At 39.4% G+C, this 21,003-nt stretch overlaps 1 protein-coding gene across 1 annotated transcript in view; it reads right to left on the reverse strand.

Annotated features, from left to right (window-relative positions):
• The window catches only part of PHLPP1 (PH domain and leucine rich repeat protein phosphatase 1), a 135,397-nt gene that overhangs the window by 60,372 nt on the left and 54,022 nt on the right, over positions 1 to 21,003 (reverse strand). Inside the window, exons 2-3 of the mRNA XM_064426813.1 lie at positions 2,385 to 2,581; positions 230 to 355 (exon numbers count right to left, since the gene is read on the reverse strand). Of these exons, the coding sequence (XP_064282883.1) occupies positions 230 to 355; positions 2,385 to 2,581 (323 nt within the window). The remainder of the gene's footprint in view (positions 1 to 229; positions 356 to 2,384; positions 2,582 to 21,003) is intronic.

The following is a 21,003-nucleotide window of genomic DNA, read 5'->3' on the forward strand; positions in this document are numbered from 1 at the left end:
AAAATGGAAGAACTTCAGTACAGCACTTTGCTTACACAACCTCAGCAGAAGGAGGTGTTGGTGTAAATGCAGAAAAATTCACCTCCCTACTGCCTGTTACCACGAGCTCTCAATCTGGGTATTTCCATACAATCAACCCAGAAGCGGAACAGTATTGTTGCATGGAGAAACTGAACTGGGGGAAACTCTCCAAGCATCCCATTCACAGCAGAGTTAGCAGCATTCTCACCTTTGATGCTTGTCGCAGCCATCGCAGATATTCAGTGAAGTTATCAAAACAAATGTAGTAGGTCTGGCTTTGAGGTCCAGAGGAGCTAAATGCTAAACAGTGCTGGTGCTTTTTCACTTCTTCCACCTACGGCAGAGACACAAAACTGTGAGTCAACAAGAATCAAAACTCTCTCTGCAGAACTCCCCAAGGCAAAGTTAAAGTGTGCCCAAGAGCAGATCATCAAGTAGAGCTGGACTAACCATCTCAAACACCCAACATGGATCATGGGTAGCAAATATTCATGAAATCTACACAAGTACGAATGAGAAAAGAAGGAGGACAGAACTAATGGAGAAAACCACCAAGAACATAAACATTTTATTAGAAACTGAATACCATAAAAGGTTTGCCAGTGAAACGCATTTAAGGCTGTTTTTATGCAACCTAAAAAAATACAATTTTTACTCCCTGGTTATTAAAAACAAGCTTAACAAAATGCTTCTCTTACAGCCCAATTAAATTCTTTGGCATTTCTCAACTTGTTAAAAAACACCCAGAGTACATCATTCTGCTACCATACACGAGAAGTCCCACACAACTTATGGTCTCAGTGTCTCAGTACAGCATTTTGGAAAGCCTTTGCAAACCAGGAAGTGCAGAGTATTTATGGGGATGAGGAAGAATATTTTTGCGCAATAATTTAAAAAACACTTAGTTCTGTGCCAAGCACCCTCCTCCCAAGCTTTGTCAGCAGAAGCCCTCAGTACATTTTTCTGAGCTTAGTTATCCTTTTCTTTTAAAATTTTTTGGTCAACTTTCTGCTTAACAGTCTGCATGTTTTATATCACATAAGGCATTTCTGTGCAAAAGCAGCTTAGAAATTCCACATTAAGCAATTAAAATGGTACATAATCTTTTCCCTTTTAAAATTTAAAAAATATCGAGATGAAAAGAATATTTATCTCTAAGAAAAGGCTGATGGGAGCCTTAATCTTGTCCTTTCCAGCAACCTACAGCCAGGAATACAATTCACTTTCCAGAGTTCACACACTGTTGCCAAAAGAGGACAATGTTTCTACTTCAGTATCTCCCGGGAAGAGTTGGAGAATCATGTGAAGAATCATAAAAGAGGCAGGAAAAACAGCTCATAGAAGGCAGCTCTGCTTTTCACACTGCTAATATAGAATATTAATGAATCAACTCTAGTCTGCATATATAATACTGTGAAGCTTGTTCTCTCGAAATAACTCTTTAGAATTCAACTTACCACTATGTAAGGGAAAGGAAGATTACTTAAGGTATAAATTCATCCTCAAGATGATGATTCTCTTCCCATTTTCTCAGTTAAACAAGCCAATAATATTTTTTTCTGAAACACTGTTTCAGTAAAAACAGTGCTGCTGTAATCTTACTGTCTTCACTACAGTTTCCCAGAAGAGCTAAGGTTGGAAGGGACCTTCAGAGGTCATCTACTTCAACCCCCTGCCTAAGCAGGTCCACATCCAGCCAGCTGTCCAGGACCATGTCCAGATGGTTTTTAAGTATCTCCAGGGGTGATGGATATGCCATCACCAATCTGGGTAACCCATGCTCAGTCATCATCCCAGTGGGAAAAAATAAATTTCCTTGTGTTCAGTCTGGAAGTCCTGGGTTTTAGATGTAATCTATCAGAAAAAAAGTCCTGTCTTACCTTTTCACAAGAAAAATGTTTGTTGCTGTTAGCTTACAACAGACCACTACTCATACAATGCTGAATACTCAAAACTCCCATAATGTTCAGAATAAGCCCATGCCCTTATTTTTTAATTTTCAGAACTTAAGAATAACCCAGCATGGGTAAAACTGGGATGAGGAGGAATGGCAGAGGTCATACACAACAAACCTGCATGTATCCTTTGGCTGTATGCTACTGCATATATAAATCACTTAACACTGCACGCTGGTTGTGCACCCATTGCTTTTCTTTGTAGTTTTATTTCAAACATTCTAAATTGTTAAATATGACTGACCGTAATCAAAAAGCTATTCATATACTTTGAAAATCCCATTTATTGAAACAAGCTTTTGGAGGGTGCAAATCACCCTCCAAAAGAATTACCCTAATTGAATGCAATCTTCTCTTCATAAAGAGACACGGGTTAACCAAGCAAATAAATAAAATAAAATATCTTACTTTTCCACCAATTAAAGGGAGGACATGCATCTTTCCAGTCTGGCTTTCTTTTACTGATGAGACAATTAGGCATGTTCCACAAAGGATAGCTTGGCGTCTTGTCCATCTGTTGACTGGCAAATGTATTTTCCCTTTTCGAACATTGTACATTCCTGAGAGCTGAATCCGTTCGGAGCTGCCAGTGCTGTGGGGCTTTCCTGAAATAGAAACAAAAGCATCCACTTAATCACAGAAAATCTTTGCCTCTTTCACTTAAGTCATCCTGAGACTTGATCAGGAAATTTTCAAGCTACAAACTGCAGCATGGTAAATGATGTACAGCTTCAAAACCATGCAAGCAGGTTATTTAATATTAGCTTCGGTACAGTCTTATTCCATAGGTAGAAGGATATGACAGGTTGGTATCATGAGGAGCAGGTCACATTAAATAATCTGCAATAACCACAGAAGCACCAATTAATGGTATCAGCCTTCTCTCTGGAACCCGGAAATCACAAGTTCATCCGCAACAATAAGTAATAGGTTCCTGTTGAATTCACAAGGCGTGTGGTACCTGCAGAAGGGAGTGATGATGTAGTGCATGCTGACCTGTATATTTGCATTTCCATGTCACTTCTGGCTATCCTCCAGGTCATGGTTCAAACAGCTTCAAAAACTTCCCAAAGAACACAGGTCCTACCTCCCCCAGCCCACACTGCTCAGTCCCAGCCCCACAGCAGAGGCAGCACGCACACACTCACTGGGACAGGACATGACATTAGCAGGAGCAACCGAGATGAAACCCCTTAAAGACCCTACTTTAGTCTGAGTAAAGATTTGGAAAGAGTGAAGTTATTTTGTCCGCATTATAATTAATTCACTATTTTTAGTAATTCAGATTATTAGCATAATAATAAATTATTTGGTCTAATCTACCAATTAGACCAAATCTGTTAAATTACTTTAAATGTCTCAGATTCTACTAATCTAATCCATTAGTAAGAATCTACTCTATAGAAAACATTATGAGCAATGGCAACACAAAGACAAGCATCTCTCACTCTGCTCTTTCAGGATGTAAATGGGAGGCACAATTTACTCATTCTAATCTGATTTATCTACACCAAGTTACCCTATCAAACCCTAAACAGTCCAGCCCAGATTTGAGTCATCCAAATACATCTAAGTATTTTGCAAACAGAGACAAGAGCTAATCATGTTCATGTTAAACCAGTTCAAATTTATGTAAGAACACCAGTGTCAGTGAACCTTGGGAGGGAGGCTCCCCTGGATAAACAAACCAAAGGGTATGTTAATTTCAAGTAGCTTCCCCATCACGATAAAAGATAAATCACTAATTTCCCTGCACTAATATTTATCAAAATTCCTAAATACAAGGAATTAATAACTCATTAGGACTCCAGAAAAGCAAAGTGTTTTTTCTAACACTAATATTTCAGAGCTGTGCCTACTGATCTCCAGCAGTGACAAGTGCTGCACACTATTACTTCAACTTGCTATTATTCCTGCTTGCATGACAGCTCATTTGTCTCAATGAGTCTGCTCTTGCCTTCAAATTATCTACAGAAAGATAGAAGACACCTACCACAAGCCCTATCCACTGCCATTCTCTCACCCCTGTCTAGCCCACGCCAATTCTTGTCCTTATCTTTAAAAGCAGCATTTTTGAATCTTCCTGCCAATTTAATGAGCCAACACTTGGCACAGTTACCCTCAAGCCTCGCTCTGCTCTAATAAACACTAGCATTTAGGCTACCAATGTCTGCCAGTTTGGATCTGCAGGAACATCACTATTGCTTGAAGCTGAAACACTGAAACTTTAATTCCCACAAGGTATCAGCATCAAATTCAAAAACAGGTGCTTCAAGAAAGCAGTAGTTACACTGCCAAGCAAATTCATATCCAGCCACAGAAGCTGTGGATTAACTCTTTGCCTAACAGAGGGAAATGGGACACTCGTTCCGTGCAAAGCCACAAGACAACTGATAGAGAATACAAGTGAGTAAATTACAGCAACTCAGCCTTAACAAACACAAAAGCTGAATCAAACACTACATTTGGAATACGAAACATTTAGTTCTTAAAGTAACTGCGAATTTATCTAGTTTGTGCAGAATGCCACAGAGCCCAGATTAAAGAATTAACACACACAAACAACCACATCTCTGTAATGGAGCAAAAAGTGCTTGGTAAAATACTAACAGCACAACTGCATAAGGAATAGCTGTCCAAGATGTGTGCAGTTGCACCTCTAAAATTTTGTTTTATGATCATCTTCCCAGGTCTGTTTTCTGACTGTGTGCTCTCTAACTTCCCAGGAAAAGCAGAACATGCTGCAGATAGAAATCTCTTAACTCAATCTTTTGGAAGACAAGCTCATTTAGCATTTCAACATAACCAAATGCAACTTTCACAAACATTCAGGAACAAAGGGCATAATTTGCACTTAATCTAGGCAGACCTGTGTCCTGGAAAACACCGAACCTCAAACTTTTTAGGAATATCATGGATAGCAGAGAGTATGAGCTCTGGTTACAGTGCTGCAGCCAAGATGCTTGGTAGGAAACACAACAGCATTCTGGGACAATCAAGTAGTAGCATTATCCTGCCTAGTCCAGTGGTAAAAAAAGACTACCACACCAGGTACTCACACTTTACAAGGGATACTGCAAAGCTAGTCTTGGAAAAAGTTACAGGGGAAAATAAATTCAGATGCCTGAGAAATCTGCTTTCTAGGACCAGTCCCTTTAGACTAGTATATGATGTTAGGCACAGCTGGACCTGTAAAACTACTCAGTAGTCTCTAAAAAGTAGCTCCTGAAATTTCATGTAAATTCTCAGCATTTGTAAATTCAGCAACAATTAGTATCATTAGTAAAGGTTTACTAAAAAACCTGGAAGAGAGCTATCACTAGAAGTATTCCTGCTAGATAGGAACTGTATTTTCTCTTGAACTTCATATTTGACTAGAAAATTACTGGAAAAAGAACCTTCAGTTACACCAACAAATAAAAAAATTAAAAAAAAAAAAAACCAAAAAAAACCCCAAAAAACAAACCTTTAAACTCAAAGAACCCTTCAAAGGATTTAACATGCTTTTTCCCAGCAAGAATTGTCCTTTGCTAAGTGAAAGCCAGAAGGTTCTTGATGAGAACATACAGAAATAAACACTGGACCAATTTCATTAAAGCAAATGGTTTCTCTCTTCCATTTCTTGTCTACTTCACTACATAACCAACCATCTGGTTGCACCAGATGATCTTTCAAGGTTCCTTCCAACCTGGGCTCTTCCCTGATTCTCTAACTTAAAAAGCTCATGTTTAATATTGGATCACATGTTGTTGCCTGAGACGCAATCTGCTCACATATTCAGTTTTCTTCCTGCTTAAGGACTGTCATCACTGATATTTGATAAAACACTGTGATACTATTATCATGCAAGTGGGGGAAAAAAAGAGTCAAAAGCTACTGGCTTATTTTGATTTTAAATGAAGGTTAATCAAGGACATACCAACTAGTTGAGGAACTAAATTCCTAGATTCATAAATCCGCCCAAGTATTTTTTGCAGGTAACTGTGAGCAGAAGCTGTTTGAAAAGTAGCAGCCTTGCCTACTAAAAAATAAGCTTGGACAGACTGAGCTTGAAAGAGCTCAGGTATTAGCTGCCAAGAGAGCATAAAAGCAGGAAAAGTTTAAATGGCAGTGAGCTCTGCCACAGCAGAAGTGGGATGGGGTTTGGAAAGTGTGAAGCAATCGAAGGCTGGCTTAGATTCCTCACTTCAGGGAGGAAAGCAGCAGGTGGCAGAGTCTCCTGCAAGAGGGCTCATCCCTGACAGCCTGGGGAGTGGAGGACAAGGGAAAGGCTCAGAACTGCACCTGCCTTTTCTATGACCTGGAAAATAATCAAATCAGAAGGCAAATGACATTTTCTCTTCCAAGTGTACAGAAAGATGGGGAGCAATTCGGACTACAGCAGGATGCCTTTAGGCCACGAATCAAACACCACAAATTACGGTGTAACTCCAGCATCACCACCAAAAATCTGTTGGTTTTGAGGTACCCTGCCTCTAATAGTGCCAGTGGAAGCACTGTTTTCAGTAAAAGCATCAGCATTTCTGAAATTATGTTCTTCAATCTGCATCACAGACCTCCCATTCAAGATTTAGAAGGCTGCATGAGATTCACACACAGATGATTCTTCAGCTGTAACTAACCCTGAAGAAAGCAAATGAATTTTCACAGGGCCTCTGATAATATACCAAAGTCAACAGTCATGCAGATACAATGGTAATGATAATCCTTTGTGACTTGAAACATAAATTTGAATCCTGCCAATATTAAAATATTGTTGCACTGATCAGAGTGAAGGCAAATAAAGCCAGAACATCCAGAAGTCACATACCAGAAAATATTTTTCAAATGCTAAGCCCAACCAAAGCAGTTTGAGTATTTTAGCAAGAAACCATAAAAAGATTATTTTTCATTCCTGTCAAGTCTCCAAGACTACAGCAACTCCTAAGCACCCCCACAACAGGACTTTTGTTCTGTGCAAGGCATTAGAAGAGATGCCTCAAGGAATTATGAGCAGACCACTCATTTGGCTATCTTGGTATTCATGGCTGAATTCCTCTCAGTTTTAACTCCTCTCAAGTCCTGGAGGGAGACCAGCGGTATTCACAACAAGGATAAAGAAAAGCAAGGAATTTGACTGAAACAGCAGGACTGTCTTTAGAATCGCAGAACCTACCCTGCTTCATAGAAGCAGGATGGGACAGGAATAATCTTTCCATGATGTTAAAGAACTAAGATCTCACCACAAGCAGCCTGAGGAAGATCGGGTACACAACACTGACATCCCACTTGGTGCAGAGACTTCAAACCTTATTAAATAAATACCCACAGCCACTTGCTTTGGATTCTGGAGTAAAGCTCTTTATCCCAGCGATGGAAGGCATATGGAATACATTACCATCAGAAGTTATAAAATACCAGCTCATTATGGGACATAAAAGTACTTGGGGAGAAAAAAAACCCCTCTCTTCAGCAATACAGCTGATTAAGTTGCAAGTACTTAGTATTCCCCCCTGTTTGAAAAGTACAGCCAATAAAGTCTGTCTCTAAAGAGCGACTTAAGACATTACCAAAATAAGAGCAGGGAAAAATGTTGACATAAGAAACACGTTCACTTCTGTGCAGCAGGTCTTATTTTTATTACTAATATTGGTTTGATGGAATGAAAACTAAAAATTCCTCATGACCTGCATGGTGCAGGCAGCCCAGCCAGCTGGAGACTGCCCACCCCAAGCCATCTCAGGTATTTGCCAGTAGTAAGAGAGGCTTAAGTTATTATTCAGCAGGAATAGTGTTGAAGTTTGAGGCTTCTCAGAAGTGACTGAATTAACTCTGAGTGCCTAATTTAGGGATGTACCTTTCCTGCTATAGCTGGGCAGCTACAGAGGCCATCATTCTCCTCTGCACAGAGTTGGGCCCCCAACCCAAGGCCAGCTTTGCATCAGCTCTACCACATCAGCTGTTCCTCACAAGGTGCCCCTGAGCCCTTTCAGACAAAACAGGCTGCTTTCATTTCTTGCTTCTCCTTTTGACTGAGAGGCCTTAGGGACAGCTCATGGTGAGTAGTTCAGCATGGAGAGCAGAGGAAAGGCACGTAGGGAGGGGCCAGAGCTGTGACACAGTGGCTGCTGCTGGAGAGGATATATAATCAATCCCACCCATGGCTTTCAGTAAGTCATTTCAGAAATAAGATATTACACACACTAATATTCTGTGAATATCAATTCTTCTACACATTGGAGCAAAAGAACACCCAAACCCCACCATTCAGTTTTGAAGACTTTGCTCTGAATCCACTTGGGAAAGCTGGGCTATTTCCTAGCTGGTCAGGGGGAGCCAGGGTGGGTGGCAGCCTCTGAGTTCACACCTGGAGCACCATCCCCACCACTCCACTGAAACCAGAACAGCTCATCCTACCTTGCCTGCGAACCTGTAAATGAAAGCTCAGTGCTGGTCCTACCTAAACAGAAGTGCAAAGAGGCCTCAATTAGCTTAAAAGACAGAAAGCCCTTGAGTATCTTTGCCCACCTTTTGGAAAATGACACCACAAATGCTGTTGCTGAAACCTTACTGCCAGATCATTCTGCAGATTTTTACTTTTGCTGAAGCCCTTTCATTAAGTACAGATGAAACTACTGCCTACAATGTTTTTGAAGCTTTTCAGTCATGTAAGGATGCTTCCCCTTTCATTCTCGTCAAACTGAGGACAGCAGTGATGACTTCAGGCAAGCCCCAGTGCAATGAGATGTATAAAAATAAAGCAGCAAGTTGGATTTAAAAAAGAAAAAAGAGGGTGGCAAAGGAAGCAAAAAAAAAAAAACAACAAAACCAAGTAAAACCTCAAACTATTGTACTGCTCTCTTTTTTTATTTGAAACTTACAAAGAAAACCTACATACAGACATGCTTATTAGAAGTATTTTTTCTTGTCCACACTGTCATAATTTAGGAACAAAGGCACAGAATTAGCAGGTTTTATATTTAACTAAGACCAAGGATTCACCTCACAGTCTCTACTAGCAAGCTGCTTTTGCAAAGGTAACAGACCAATATATTATTATCAAAGTTTCACCTGTCAAATCATTCCAAAATCAGCAATTGAATTTTTGCCTTCAAATCCACTTAGACCCTTAAAGATTGTTGTAAGATTTAACACAAGGCTGCAGACTGATTCTATACTGCTCGGTCAAGGAGGGACTTGGTCACTATGATGCTGTTCTTAAGAACATTTAACACATGTAACCATCAGCAAAGTTCCACAGTTTACTCATTATACTCCTCATGTTGTTGCACTCTGTATTGTATGGGTGCTGGGGGAAACTGAAGTAGTTAAGTATCCTTTAGGAATTAGCAAATTCTACTACTTGAAGGCTCTACTACCTTTTCACCTGAGAAGGAAAAGCAGACTCCAAATGACGAATTTTACTGAACTGTGTTAAACTCATCCTTTTCTTTAAGGAAACATTCACTATAAGACAACACTGGCAGAGTAGAACATAGACAAGCCTTTAGTCTTTGTAAAACATGTTCCTCCTACTTTACAGGAAGATCACCCTTAAAAGCAAGGATTACCACTACATGATATGATACAATAAAACACAGTTAATAGTTTTATAGCCATAATCCTGCCTTCCACTTCTGAGTGAATCCTCACTGGAGGAAAGGTTTGTATGTATTTAATAACTCAGAAAATATCCCTCTTTCCCCACTGAGACAGAGTTCAGACTTTGTTCACTTGATCATTCCCTTTATGTTGTTCTCAATAAGACTCACCATCTTGACACAGGAGCCCTAAAACCATGGTATCAACACTTCAAAGGATATCACAGGCATGTAATGTAACAAAAATTACTTCTCTGAAAAGCTTTTCCATCAGGTGCCATGTAGAACCATGAATGATGGCTGTAATACCTCTAATGTCAAAAACTAAGTATCAAAGTATATAAGCATAAAGAAGCAAAAGCTTCTGAAGGAAAACCTAACAGCAATTCAGCAGAATTCACTGAAGAGTCATTGTTAACCAGCACAACTCCTACACTAGGACGACCTCATAAAGGCAACAAGCTAAAGCAGGATATGTAGCAGTGGACAGGACACTATTTGCAATTAAAAGCACACAAGCACAGTGGAAATTCATCTGGATTACTACATAGAGACAGCAAACACAGAGCCTTGGAATGCAATTGTTCTGACTATAGCAAGCAAACTCAAGATTTAGCTGCTTCAATGTTATTTTGACAGATTTTGAAGTCCAGTTTGTACAAGCAAACATCCATAAACACAGACTGACCCCCAACAAACTGAAAACCCGTCTGGTTCTTAAACTCCTCACCCCATCTATCCCTACTCCTGCAGCTGAAACACAGGTCCTTCACATTCAAACTCTCAGATCTTTGCATCCCCATTCACTTCACTTGTCTGCAGGAAATCCAAGCAAGTTACATGAAGGCAGGGTTGTTTACTTTAGCAATATAAAGGTGCACTTGATGGCCAAACTTCTGCTTGCATAAAAATACAGTGGAGATGCAGGCTGAATTCTGTTGTTTTGTTCAAATATCCCATTTTGAAGAAAGCTTATAAAAGGGAGAGTCACCTGCTTTCCAGTAGCAAAACTCAATACCAACTCTTTTGGGAAAGAACCATATGTCACCTCTCCAAGCAGAAATAACTGAAATATCCTGAAAATGTACCATCAAGAAAAAAATGTCATCTTCCTCCTGTGCTTTAACAAAGTTGCAAAGAGCTGCAATATTGGTCTAGAGGCTTCCAGGAAGTCTTATCGAAAACAACTTTCCTATCTTGAACTTAGTAGCTTTCTTAAATGAATCCTAAGTTCTTCAGTGACATAATCAACCAAGTATTTTTGGTCCAAGTAAATTTAAAACAGAGTTAGTCTTACACTGGGAAGACTTGTGCTAAATTCTGAATTCTGGTCAAATTCCTTACATGTATTTCTTTAAAAGAATACTTTAGCAATACATTTCAAGTTATCCCTTATTAAGATGGCCTCAAAAAAATCCACTTTCAAGTTATACAGTTCTATGCACTGATATTAAGGAGGTGAAAATGTAATAGATGGGGCCAAAAAAAAAAGACTTAGGAACTCACCAGTACTTGCCATGACTTTTATGACAACATGTATAGCTTCTGTAGGATGGGACCCAATGAATGCTCAACTGACCTTTCCCCTTTCTTCCCAATTCAGCCCCTATAAAGCACAGCTGAACAAAATGCTGAAAATGCACTTTTTTCTGGTGAAGTCATGCAAAAATTGAATTCTACTTGTTATACTCCCAACGCACAATAAAGCCACAAGCGCAGTAAAATCCCCGGCATCCCAAAGGATACTTATCCTGTCTAAAGCAATTGCTGTATTGGCAAAAGCTCTGAGCTAACCAACTGTTTTAGGCAAAGCTTGAGTCTTGATGGAATTGAAGAACAAAATTACACTGAAGTTAGCAGCAGCTTTCAGGTTTTATCAGTGTTAGATGCTCAACATGAGGCATGGCAATGTAAGCTCAAAATAACCACTTGAACGCACACTCCTCTGAGAAGGAAGAGTGACAGCCCCTGGCAGAAGTTCATCTGTATGGCTTAGTACTGCATCAGAAATGTAGGAATCCATGCTCCTCACCAGCAAAAGTTTAGCAAACCCCCATACACCCTTGGAACGTACCTGCCTCGCCCCAAGGAGGGAAGATGTGGGTAGCAAACATTTTTTAAAAAGCTACAAAGGAACACATGTGCATGCTGGGTCAAGAATTGTTTTGCATGAACTTCTTACATAACACAAATGTCATATTTCAAAGTATTCTAGACTAAAATTCCATCAACTGCAAAATTATTAAGCTATTTTGTGTGTTAAACGTATTCAAGTTCCAAGTACAGTGATTTTTCTTCTTGTTCTTTCATCAGAAGAAACAAGTCAGCCATCCTACACATCTAAAAGCATGTAGTGATCTAAATCCTTGTTAATGTAAAACATTTTAACTATGACACTTACCATCATTGTATCAGCATTGTTGCTGGTACCAGATCCAAATCTAAACTCAAGATTTATCATAGGACCCAAATGATAAATAGCTTATATCAAAACAATTCTGTAGAGTACTGCAAGGCTATTACTAGCACATGTCAACTGTGTCTAGTTTAAAAAATCACAAATAACTGTGATATGAAATGATACTGAAAAATTTATAACTTGTCCAGTCAAGTCCCTCCAAAGTTTAGTCCTGCAAAGAGAAGGCCAGAATTCCGGGTTTGGAATTGGCAACATCCACAATCAAAAGCCACAATACCTAATAAATAAAAAGAGAGTAACTAGTAGGTAAAGATTGAATGACTGCTATAAATCGCACAAAGACAGAGAAATACAAAAGCCAGAAGAAACAGCACAAGCAATTAGTCAGACTTATTTGTCATTTAAAATTCAGCTTCATTAACATGGGATTTCAAGCTATTGCTAGAAGGAATTCTGGCTGACCTTATAATCCAATCTTTCTCCATCGTATCAGCTAGTGTGTTCACAGCTTGCTAGGTAAGCTTAGCTCATACATGTTATGTCTGCACCTTGGCTGCTTTTCCCATGCACTAGTCATCAATATTTGTATGCGCATGTGATTTTATGTAGTGTGCTCATACAAACCTTTTGTTTCAAGTAGCTAGTCAGAGCAATAATGGTTTTGGTTCTGACTTCAGTAAGTAGGCATGGAGTACATATTCAGCTGAAAGTGAGAGCAGCAACAAGCCACAAGGACACTCTTTCTCCCTCTCTTACAACACTGTAGAGGCTGCTCCTAACACCACCCTTAACAGCCCTTCTTTTTCACCTCTCCCTTATCAGCAAAAGCAGCTTCAAAGAATCACACAGAAGCCTGGATGATGAAAAAGGAGAGACAGAATTTGCAGACACAATAGGAAAGCTTCACTACCTGGATTTCTGCCTGCTTATAGCCATCCACCTTGTTTCCTTGCTAAAAAACACAGACCTTTTGATACATGCTAACTTGACTTCAATCATTCACGTGTTTTCTTTTTTCAAATTTACATAACAAAGGCTGGATTATGCTGATATACATTAAACGTGGGTCAGCAGCAAAATTATGTGCCTCAGACCACATTCTTGAGGGGGGAAAAATCCCCACAAGACAGAAGGAAAGCTGATTTTATAAAGTGTGAAGAAGGAAACAGTGGGGAGAGATATGCATCATGAAGAAACATGAAAGAGAACATTTTCTCAAGCTTTTCTACCTCTGGAAACAGGCAGAGAAGATTTATCACATGCCCACAGATATCAGGTTTGACACAGTTTCCTCTCTTTCCTACCTCAGAGACTAGGAGTAACTGGATAGCATATGGGAATTGTCTAAGAGTGCACATCATACGGTTTTATTACAAAGGAGAGGAAAAAACCAGAAGACATTGGTTTTTTCCATTCCCTTTTTAAATAAAATCAACTATCACACATCTGAGTCATCTCCAAACCCATCAGTTTCCTGTCCAAAGCACTCCATGGGTCTGTAAAAGGATAATCACAAGTCCTAGCTCATAAGCCTGACTACACTCTACAGTTTCTTCTTTGATGCTATACATCCCTATAAGAAAAATGCTGAAAATTCCCACACCCACAGCAAGAACAGGAAAAAGCCTGTACAAAGGTCCAGTTTCCCAAGTACACAGTCTGATTTGGAGCTCCTGAAGCCTCAGGAAGTTATCTAGGAGAAATCAAAACAAGTTTATAAACTTCAGCTTTGACAGCAAAGTGAGCGTGCTAAAAACAACCTCAGGAATTTAAATTCATCAGAGCACCACTTTAACTCTGGGTTCCTGATAATTTTAGAAAAGGATCCATAAATACCTACCATCAGTCCTTTGTAAAAACACTATTAGGATCAACTTGAAGCTGGGGCTACTCGTCAAAGTTTCCTCCTTTCAGTGAAAATACCCAGAGCAGTCTGAAAAGCCCACCTACACTTGGGAGAATCCCATCCTGAAAGTCAAGCATCACCTTTACTGGCATTTGAATCCAAGACCTCTCAATACCACAAGAGCAGTCCAGCTGAACAGTGTTCAGTAAAATACACAGCACAAGTAAGTCCATTTAAGTATATTGATTGTGGTCAGACCACAACAGTATTTCATTTTTCTGCCCTACAAACAAATGCTTTCTCTACCATTGGAAAAAATATTGCGGCTACACAGAGACACAGCAGTTAAACTGTTTACTTTGAAAAAAGCTAAGCAAATGAAACTGTTCTACCATCCATCCTTGCCCAACGCTAGCATTTAAAAACTAACAAAAAGACCCCAACAAAACCAAAACTATTCCCCTCCAAAGCACATCCTTTCAAAGTTCAACACATCTTAATCTTATTAAAACTGTATTGAACTCTCCATCCTGTAATCAGGGGCAAAACCTAAAATATGCAAGATCTCATTTAAGCAGGCTCTCCATTTTGACCCACCCACTCTCGCTGACCAATTGTCTTGAGTGCCTGGCTCCTTACAGAGGAAGGGATCACATTACATTTGTCTTTCTGAGAGCCATTTCACAGGTCACCTCCATGCAGAGGCATGCAAATGGCCAAGACCTTATGATCACACACCCTCATGGCAGAAATCCTCTCCTGTGCTATCTCACCTGAATAGGGAGGAGGAAGAAGAGATGATGGATCAAAACGACCTCATTTGCCTCTCCTTTCCAGAGATCTACTGTGTGAGTGGAGACAGCCACACATTCACAAGGAACGGTACTGAAGCTCTTCTCTCTAAAACACACATGAAGCTTCGCTGTCAGAAAAACCACAGCAAAGGTCTGTGATCCTCCCATTCACAAACATTTTCAGGATTAAATTTGAAAGGCATTTGGACAGATTTTGAAAAGCATCCTTCCAAAAATACTATCATTTTGATTCCTCTGCCTACTCACCCTCCTTTGAAAGAGAACTGAGACTCCTGAAGACTTTTTTTTTTTTTTGACACTTTCTATTTATGTTCCAGATATCTTCATCTCTACCTCAGCAAGAAAGGAAAGGAAGAAGTCAAGGATATATTATAGTTGCAGCACTTTAATTTATAGTATCACAGCAACAAGAATTTATTCAGTGAAATTTATTATTAGGAGCAAAACAATAATTAATTTTAATTACAAACTGTTTACTTTGCACATGAGAAGCATGTTGGGTACAAAATGCCAAGGACTGCCAACCTCCAAAAGAACATTATTCTATTATACTTCAGATCTGTAGAACTCACGTTATGAATTTTTTTTAACTGAAGCTTCATATACAGTATTGCTACATTAAGAGATTTAATGAGATACTTTAATTTCTAGGCATTTTAACTAGTAGATGATTTCTACGTAGCTAGACAGATCACATTCAGCTACATGAGACTAAACTGAAACACCATAAAATTATTCAATGTAGCATTTTTAATGAAAAACAATCAAATCATGGAATCACAGAATACACTGAGCTGGAAGGAACCCATCATGATCCTCAAGCCCAGATCCCAGCCTGTACAGGACCATCCCCAGAGTCACACCATGCGCCTGAAAGCATTGTCCAAACACTTCTTGAACTCTGCCAGGCTTGGTGCTCTGCTCTGACCACTTCCCTGGGCAGCCTCTCCAATGCCCCAGCCCTCAGGGGAAGAACCTTTTCCCAGTATTCAACCCTACCCTGAGAGAAGGTTTTCCCTTTCTGGAACACTGCCACCAGCAGAATCACCTCCCCAAAACTTGAGGAATCAACTGTTTGGCAACATAAGAAAAAGGCAACCAGTCATCAGGATCTGTTTTCAGCTTCAAGGAACATTGGCATCTCAGTTTTGGTTTTGCTATCAAACCTAGATGAAGAGAAGGCGGCTTGAGAAGAGTCTTACACCATGGGAACATCTGCAAAGGTGCAATGGGAAATAGGAAGAAGAGGGAGAATTGCCCCTCCAATGCAGGAAAACATTTCCCCTTACTGGCCCAGTTTGTCTTGCTCAACATTCTACTTTAATCCGAGTTTTTGTAGTGGCCTCCTGCTGGTTTTTGACGCAAATAAGCCAGTGACCCAGAATGTAATTAAGGGAAAGGAACTGTGTAGTTTACCTCATTCAATTTGCATTTTGCATACTAACTCATAGTACGAAAAGCTGTTTAGACATCCTTTCTCTCACTGCTCTTCTGAACTATTTGCTATTAGAATTGTTAATATAATGTGAGAACTCACTAGGTGAGTTTAAAAACACTTGGATTCACATTTACTTTTATTGTCTTTTTCCTACAAAAGCATACAGTTGTTTAGACTGCTCACAAGCAGAGAGATTTTGAGCAAGAATAGCAACTGTACTCAAATACTTATACAATTTGGCATTTCAGCAATTCTTGGCCAATTGTTTTACCCTATAATCCACTTTATTTCCATCTCCTTGAAATGCTTTTGCTAATCCTTTGCCTCAAGTTTTGCTACTTCCAGGGCAGAACTCACCACTGTCTCGACAAGCTGGTTTCAGCAGTGGTTCGTATGCTCCTCCCCAGCAATGACACAAACAGCCCAAAGTCCTGTTAGGAAGGCTTATCCCATAAACTTAACATGGCAGAGATCACTTCCCTGAAGCTTAAATTCATGGCAAAAATTATACAAAGCACATTACTAGACCAATGCCCAACCCGGAACCAAGAGTGCCATATTAGTCACTGAGGCCTGACAAATTTCTACATTTGAAATAAATGATGGAATTCTTGTCCTAATAAACTGTAGGGGAAAGGGCCTCAAATTTGTAGGACAATATAAGGAATGCTGGCCAACATATTCTAACATTCAGTAATATACACAGCATGCCAACCAGAACTTGCTACAGAAACAAAACTGGCCACTCTTTTCCAAAAAATAGGCTCTGAATTTGAACTTGGGAGATTTCAGCTCCAAGGATGCAACAATTTAGCAGCTGTCACAGAAGTCTTGTCTTACTGAATCATGAAGTACAGTTGGAGGACTTCATGTAGTTTTGAAATCTTTTGAGTATCTTTGGAAAATAAACTCATCAATTCACCAGCAAGGAAACAATTTTTTAACAACTTTTTAACCGAGAAATGTTTTTCTTCGAAGTCCAATCTGAAAGAGATATTGGTCTTAACAACTTAATTTGAAATAGTCATATCTATAAAAATTTGTCATTTTAAACTTAAGAGAATAGATCATCTCTGAAGAAGACTGTACTGCTGTAGTAGATTTTTTGTTTGGTTGGTTTTTTGGGGTTTTTTGTACTAGAAGCAGTTAATTCATAATGAACATGAAGATGATACCTTCTAAGACATTTAAAGCTAATGCAAAAAAGACATTCTGAACCCACACATGGTATTAAGTTTTCACCACATAGAATCCAATGCATGGAAAGAAAATTCTCATGTTCCCTCAGTAAAGTTTGCTTGTGGAGAATGTGGAGGTTATCTGAGAGCACTGTGCTAGGCCTCAGGATATGGGATTGAAACCCAAACTTCCATCCCCTGCTTTTCTTGACTTCTAAATTTTATGCGTTGTTTGCCATTTTGGGGAGGGGAAAAAAAGCATAAGCACAAAATTGCTTCTAAATCTTTCTACGCAAGCTGCAAACAGAGCAGCTGTGTTCATCCAACACTTATTAGGGGGGAAGAAATTTGTTTTGGAACAAAGTAAAAACAACCCAATACTTGAAGTTAGATTTCAAAATCTACTTGCAAACCTCACAGTCCTAACTAGGTACTGTCACAGTAATAACCTTGGTACAAAAGCTCAGGACTACATTTATATTTCTTGGAAAGAGTTGCAACAGTGAGTTTCCCTGTGACTAAATATAATCTTCCCAGAGATGCATCAGACAAGCTCATAACTCTTCTGTAAAGGAAACCTGCTGAAAGGTAAAAATGTGACAGCAGCAGTTTTAGAGAGGAATCTGGCTGGAAAGATGGCAACAATGAAAAAAGCACATTCAAGAAATCTGTCCTTTCAAAACACAGGACTCTTTATCAAGTCACCTCCAGCTTTATCTACCCAAATAATAAGATTCTGGTTGAATAAGGCCATTATTTGGTCTATTCTTCTAAATTTCTCCTTAAGCTACAGGACAGCAATGCTCCAAGGCAATGCTAAATTTACTGTTTAATGAAAACAAAAGAGGAACAAGAACACATTTAGGACACATTTCTCTGAGGTATATTACTGAAAGATAAAAGACACTATCAAGCACAATACTTATCCAGCAAGGCATAGATAGCTTCTTCCTGCAGATGTACCTTTGACAAAAACAAAGAACATACCAGGCTGGAAAACAGGGAATGGTTCTAGTTCCAAGGCTGCTGCACGCTTTTCACCTAATCAGAACGTCTGCCTGTGGTATATCGTCTTGTTGCGAGGTTTAAAAAACCTCCCCAGCTTCTACAGGAGAAGCATAAAGCCACAATACCACTAATTCACAAAAGACAACTTCAATTTATTAAAATTACATAGTTACAACCAATTCACATACTTATGTAAGTTGAGTTGCTGTCTCCTCTCCTTGAGAGTTAGCCAGCACTGCAGGGTAGCAGACCAGAAGTAACATTTTAAAGAGGGCAAGCCAACAACATTACACTGATCAGTAGAAAAAAGTACATTCAGTCTTCATCATTAGAGATTTAATTTTCTGGTACTGTTCCTCAAGCACAGCACATAACATACATGTACAGAGTCAGAAAGGTAAAAGAAACCTGTGAATCTACAGAACACAGAAATACTCTGTGACCAGATCCCTCGACCTGGAACTAATGCAGATTTGTCTAGATTCTGTAAAAATCCAAGCACATTGGATCGGCTGGTTTTTTGTGGGTTATTTTTTTTGTTGTTGTTGTTTGGGGTTTTTTTGTTGTTGTTTTTTTTTGTTATAAATTCCTTCGTTTAAGAGTATATTATAAAATACTTAAACTATATTCAAGCAAAAGGTGAAAACCTTCTTTGAGCAGCCACTAGCAGTTTTAGCTATCCCTCAACAGACATCCTACATCACTACGCATACCCAGTCCCACTCTCCTTTCTATCCATAGATAATGATCCAAATAACATTTTGCAGTCTGCTATTATAATGCAGTTCGGCTGATTTTTTTTTTCTGTCTTTTTATTAATGCATTACCCCAAGACTTGTCATCCCACTGCTCTGAAACAAAAATAGTACACTTCTGAAGAGAACCGAGCCACTTGTTCTTATAAAAAGATTATCATGCCAGTACAAAGGTTGTTGTTTCTAACCGAGTTACTCAAGCATCCTGCAATAAGCCATTCAGAAGTTCATCGTTACTTGTCCAAACAGATTAGTCATATTAGTGCTGAAGCAATGGCATTATGTAAAACTCTGATCTGCTTCATTAGCTCCAAATCATATTTACAAAATGCAGCATGCTATTTCAGCATGTCTGCAGCAATCAGCAGTTAAAACACTTTATTTTACCATCACCCATGATGTATGAACACATGGGTAGCCAAAGCATAGCCCACGGGTGCTGGGCTCTCACGACTGCCTGCTCACTTAGAGCACAAAAGGTAGAGCCCATGGAGAGCAGGAGCTGTAGCTCTCATCACTTCATCTCAGTTTTAGTGGGTTTGTGCAGAGGGATAGCCCACAGACAGACAAAGGCAGCAACAATGTGCTGCTCCATTTTCGAGACCTTGTGCACATTTATATCTGCTGATGAAAATGAGCCATTTTCCAATGGACAGAATTTAGATATTTATTCAACTTGACAGAATCAAGCTATTTAACAATGGGAGGAGAGCAGAGATGAAATAATGGGACTAGGATGTTATGAAGTGGAGCAGAGGTAGAATAAATACTGACATACCCCATTGTAAGTCTCAAGCTGACATTATCAAGTTGGCTTTGGAAACTAGGACAAGTGATCTGAATCATGACAAAAAGGCTTTCAAATATACACTGTCTGCTCTTTGTTTGGATTTGAAGAAAGCAAGCAGCTTCCCTGAACTGGTGAGTACATCCTCAGAGCTCTCCTCTTGAGAGTCATTTTCAATTTACCTATTTAAGATGGAAAGTTTTCCACAGAAAACAATCAAGCAAGTTAGCCTTTGGATTTGTTTGCTGTGAGAAACCACATAGGCTATGGACATGCAGTCAGCAAGGTGCAATACGTAGGCCAGAAAGAAATTATTGGGGAAAAAAAATTTGCATTATTGTTTATAGGGTGATAGTATCATATCTGGTACCCTAAAGCTGGTTCCCATAGCTCACTACTTGGTGAGGAGCAGTAGTGGGGGGAAGATGTGTGCATCTTTCACAATAAGTAAATAGAAAACTTTGTGGTTGTTTCACTACCTGATACTGCAAAGAGAAAAATATGTTCCTTGAACTGGTCAAGAAAACTTATGGTTCTGGGCCAGACAACACTGACAAACTTAGCCACATCACTACCCTTCCCTTGCCCATTTATGAAGCAATGAAACTGTATTTTCAAGGTTACTGAAACTTCTGACTCTTGATACTGGCACAAGCCACGTGACAGCAGCAGAGCTTCGAGGTCTGCCCTTGCTGCTCTGCAGGCCCCACACACCAGCTCAACTCAGTCTCTTCCACCATGACATTCCCAAAGACTACCAGAGCCCAAACCTGTCCCAAGCCTACTTACCTGCCTATAGGCCTTCTAAAACAAGATTTATTACTTTCTCACATATAAATTTGTGCATATTTAAGTTCAAAGACAGGGCTCACAGATCCACACACAAGTTACCACACAAGCAGGAATGCGTACTGCTTAACTCAAACTCTCAAGTCTACTGCATCAACTGCACAGGAATTATCCCTACCAAATTCCTCCATCAGCACCATGATACTTTTTTGGTAGGTGTGGAAACAGACAAAAGTCTATACTGTGAATAAAGACATACTTTCCTCAAGAATCTTAATGGCAGTGGAGAAGTTAGTTCCACTCTTCTACAGTGTTCAAGAAAGTAATTCTTTGCACTTCAGTTTCTAATGAAGAAAGGAAATGTCAAGAGACAAAGCTAGTAAATAGCTAATGGTAAATAGCATTTTTGATG

This window comes from Passer domesticus, chromosome 1, assembly GCF_036417665.1.
Source record: "Passer domesticus isolate bPasDom1 chromosome 1, bPasDom1.hap1, whole genome shotgun sequence".
NCBI classification, from domain to species: Eukaryota; Metazoa; Chordata; class Aves; order Passeriformes; family Passeridae; genus Passer; species Passer domesticus.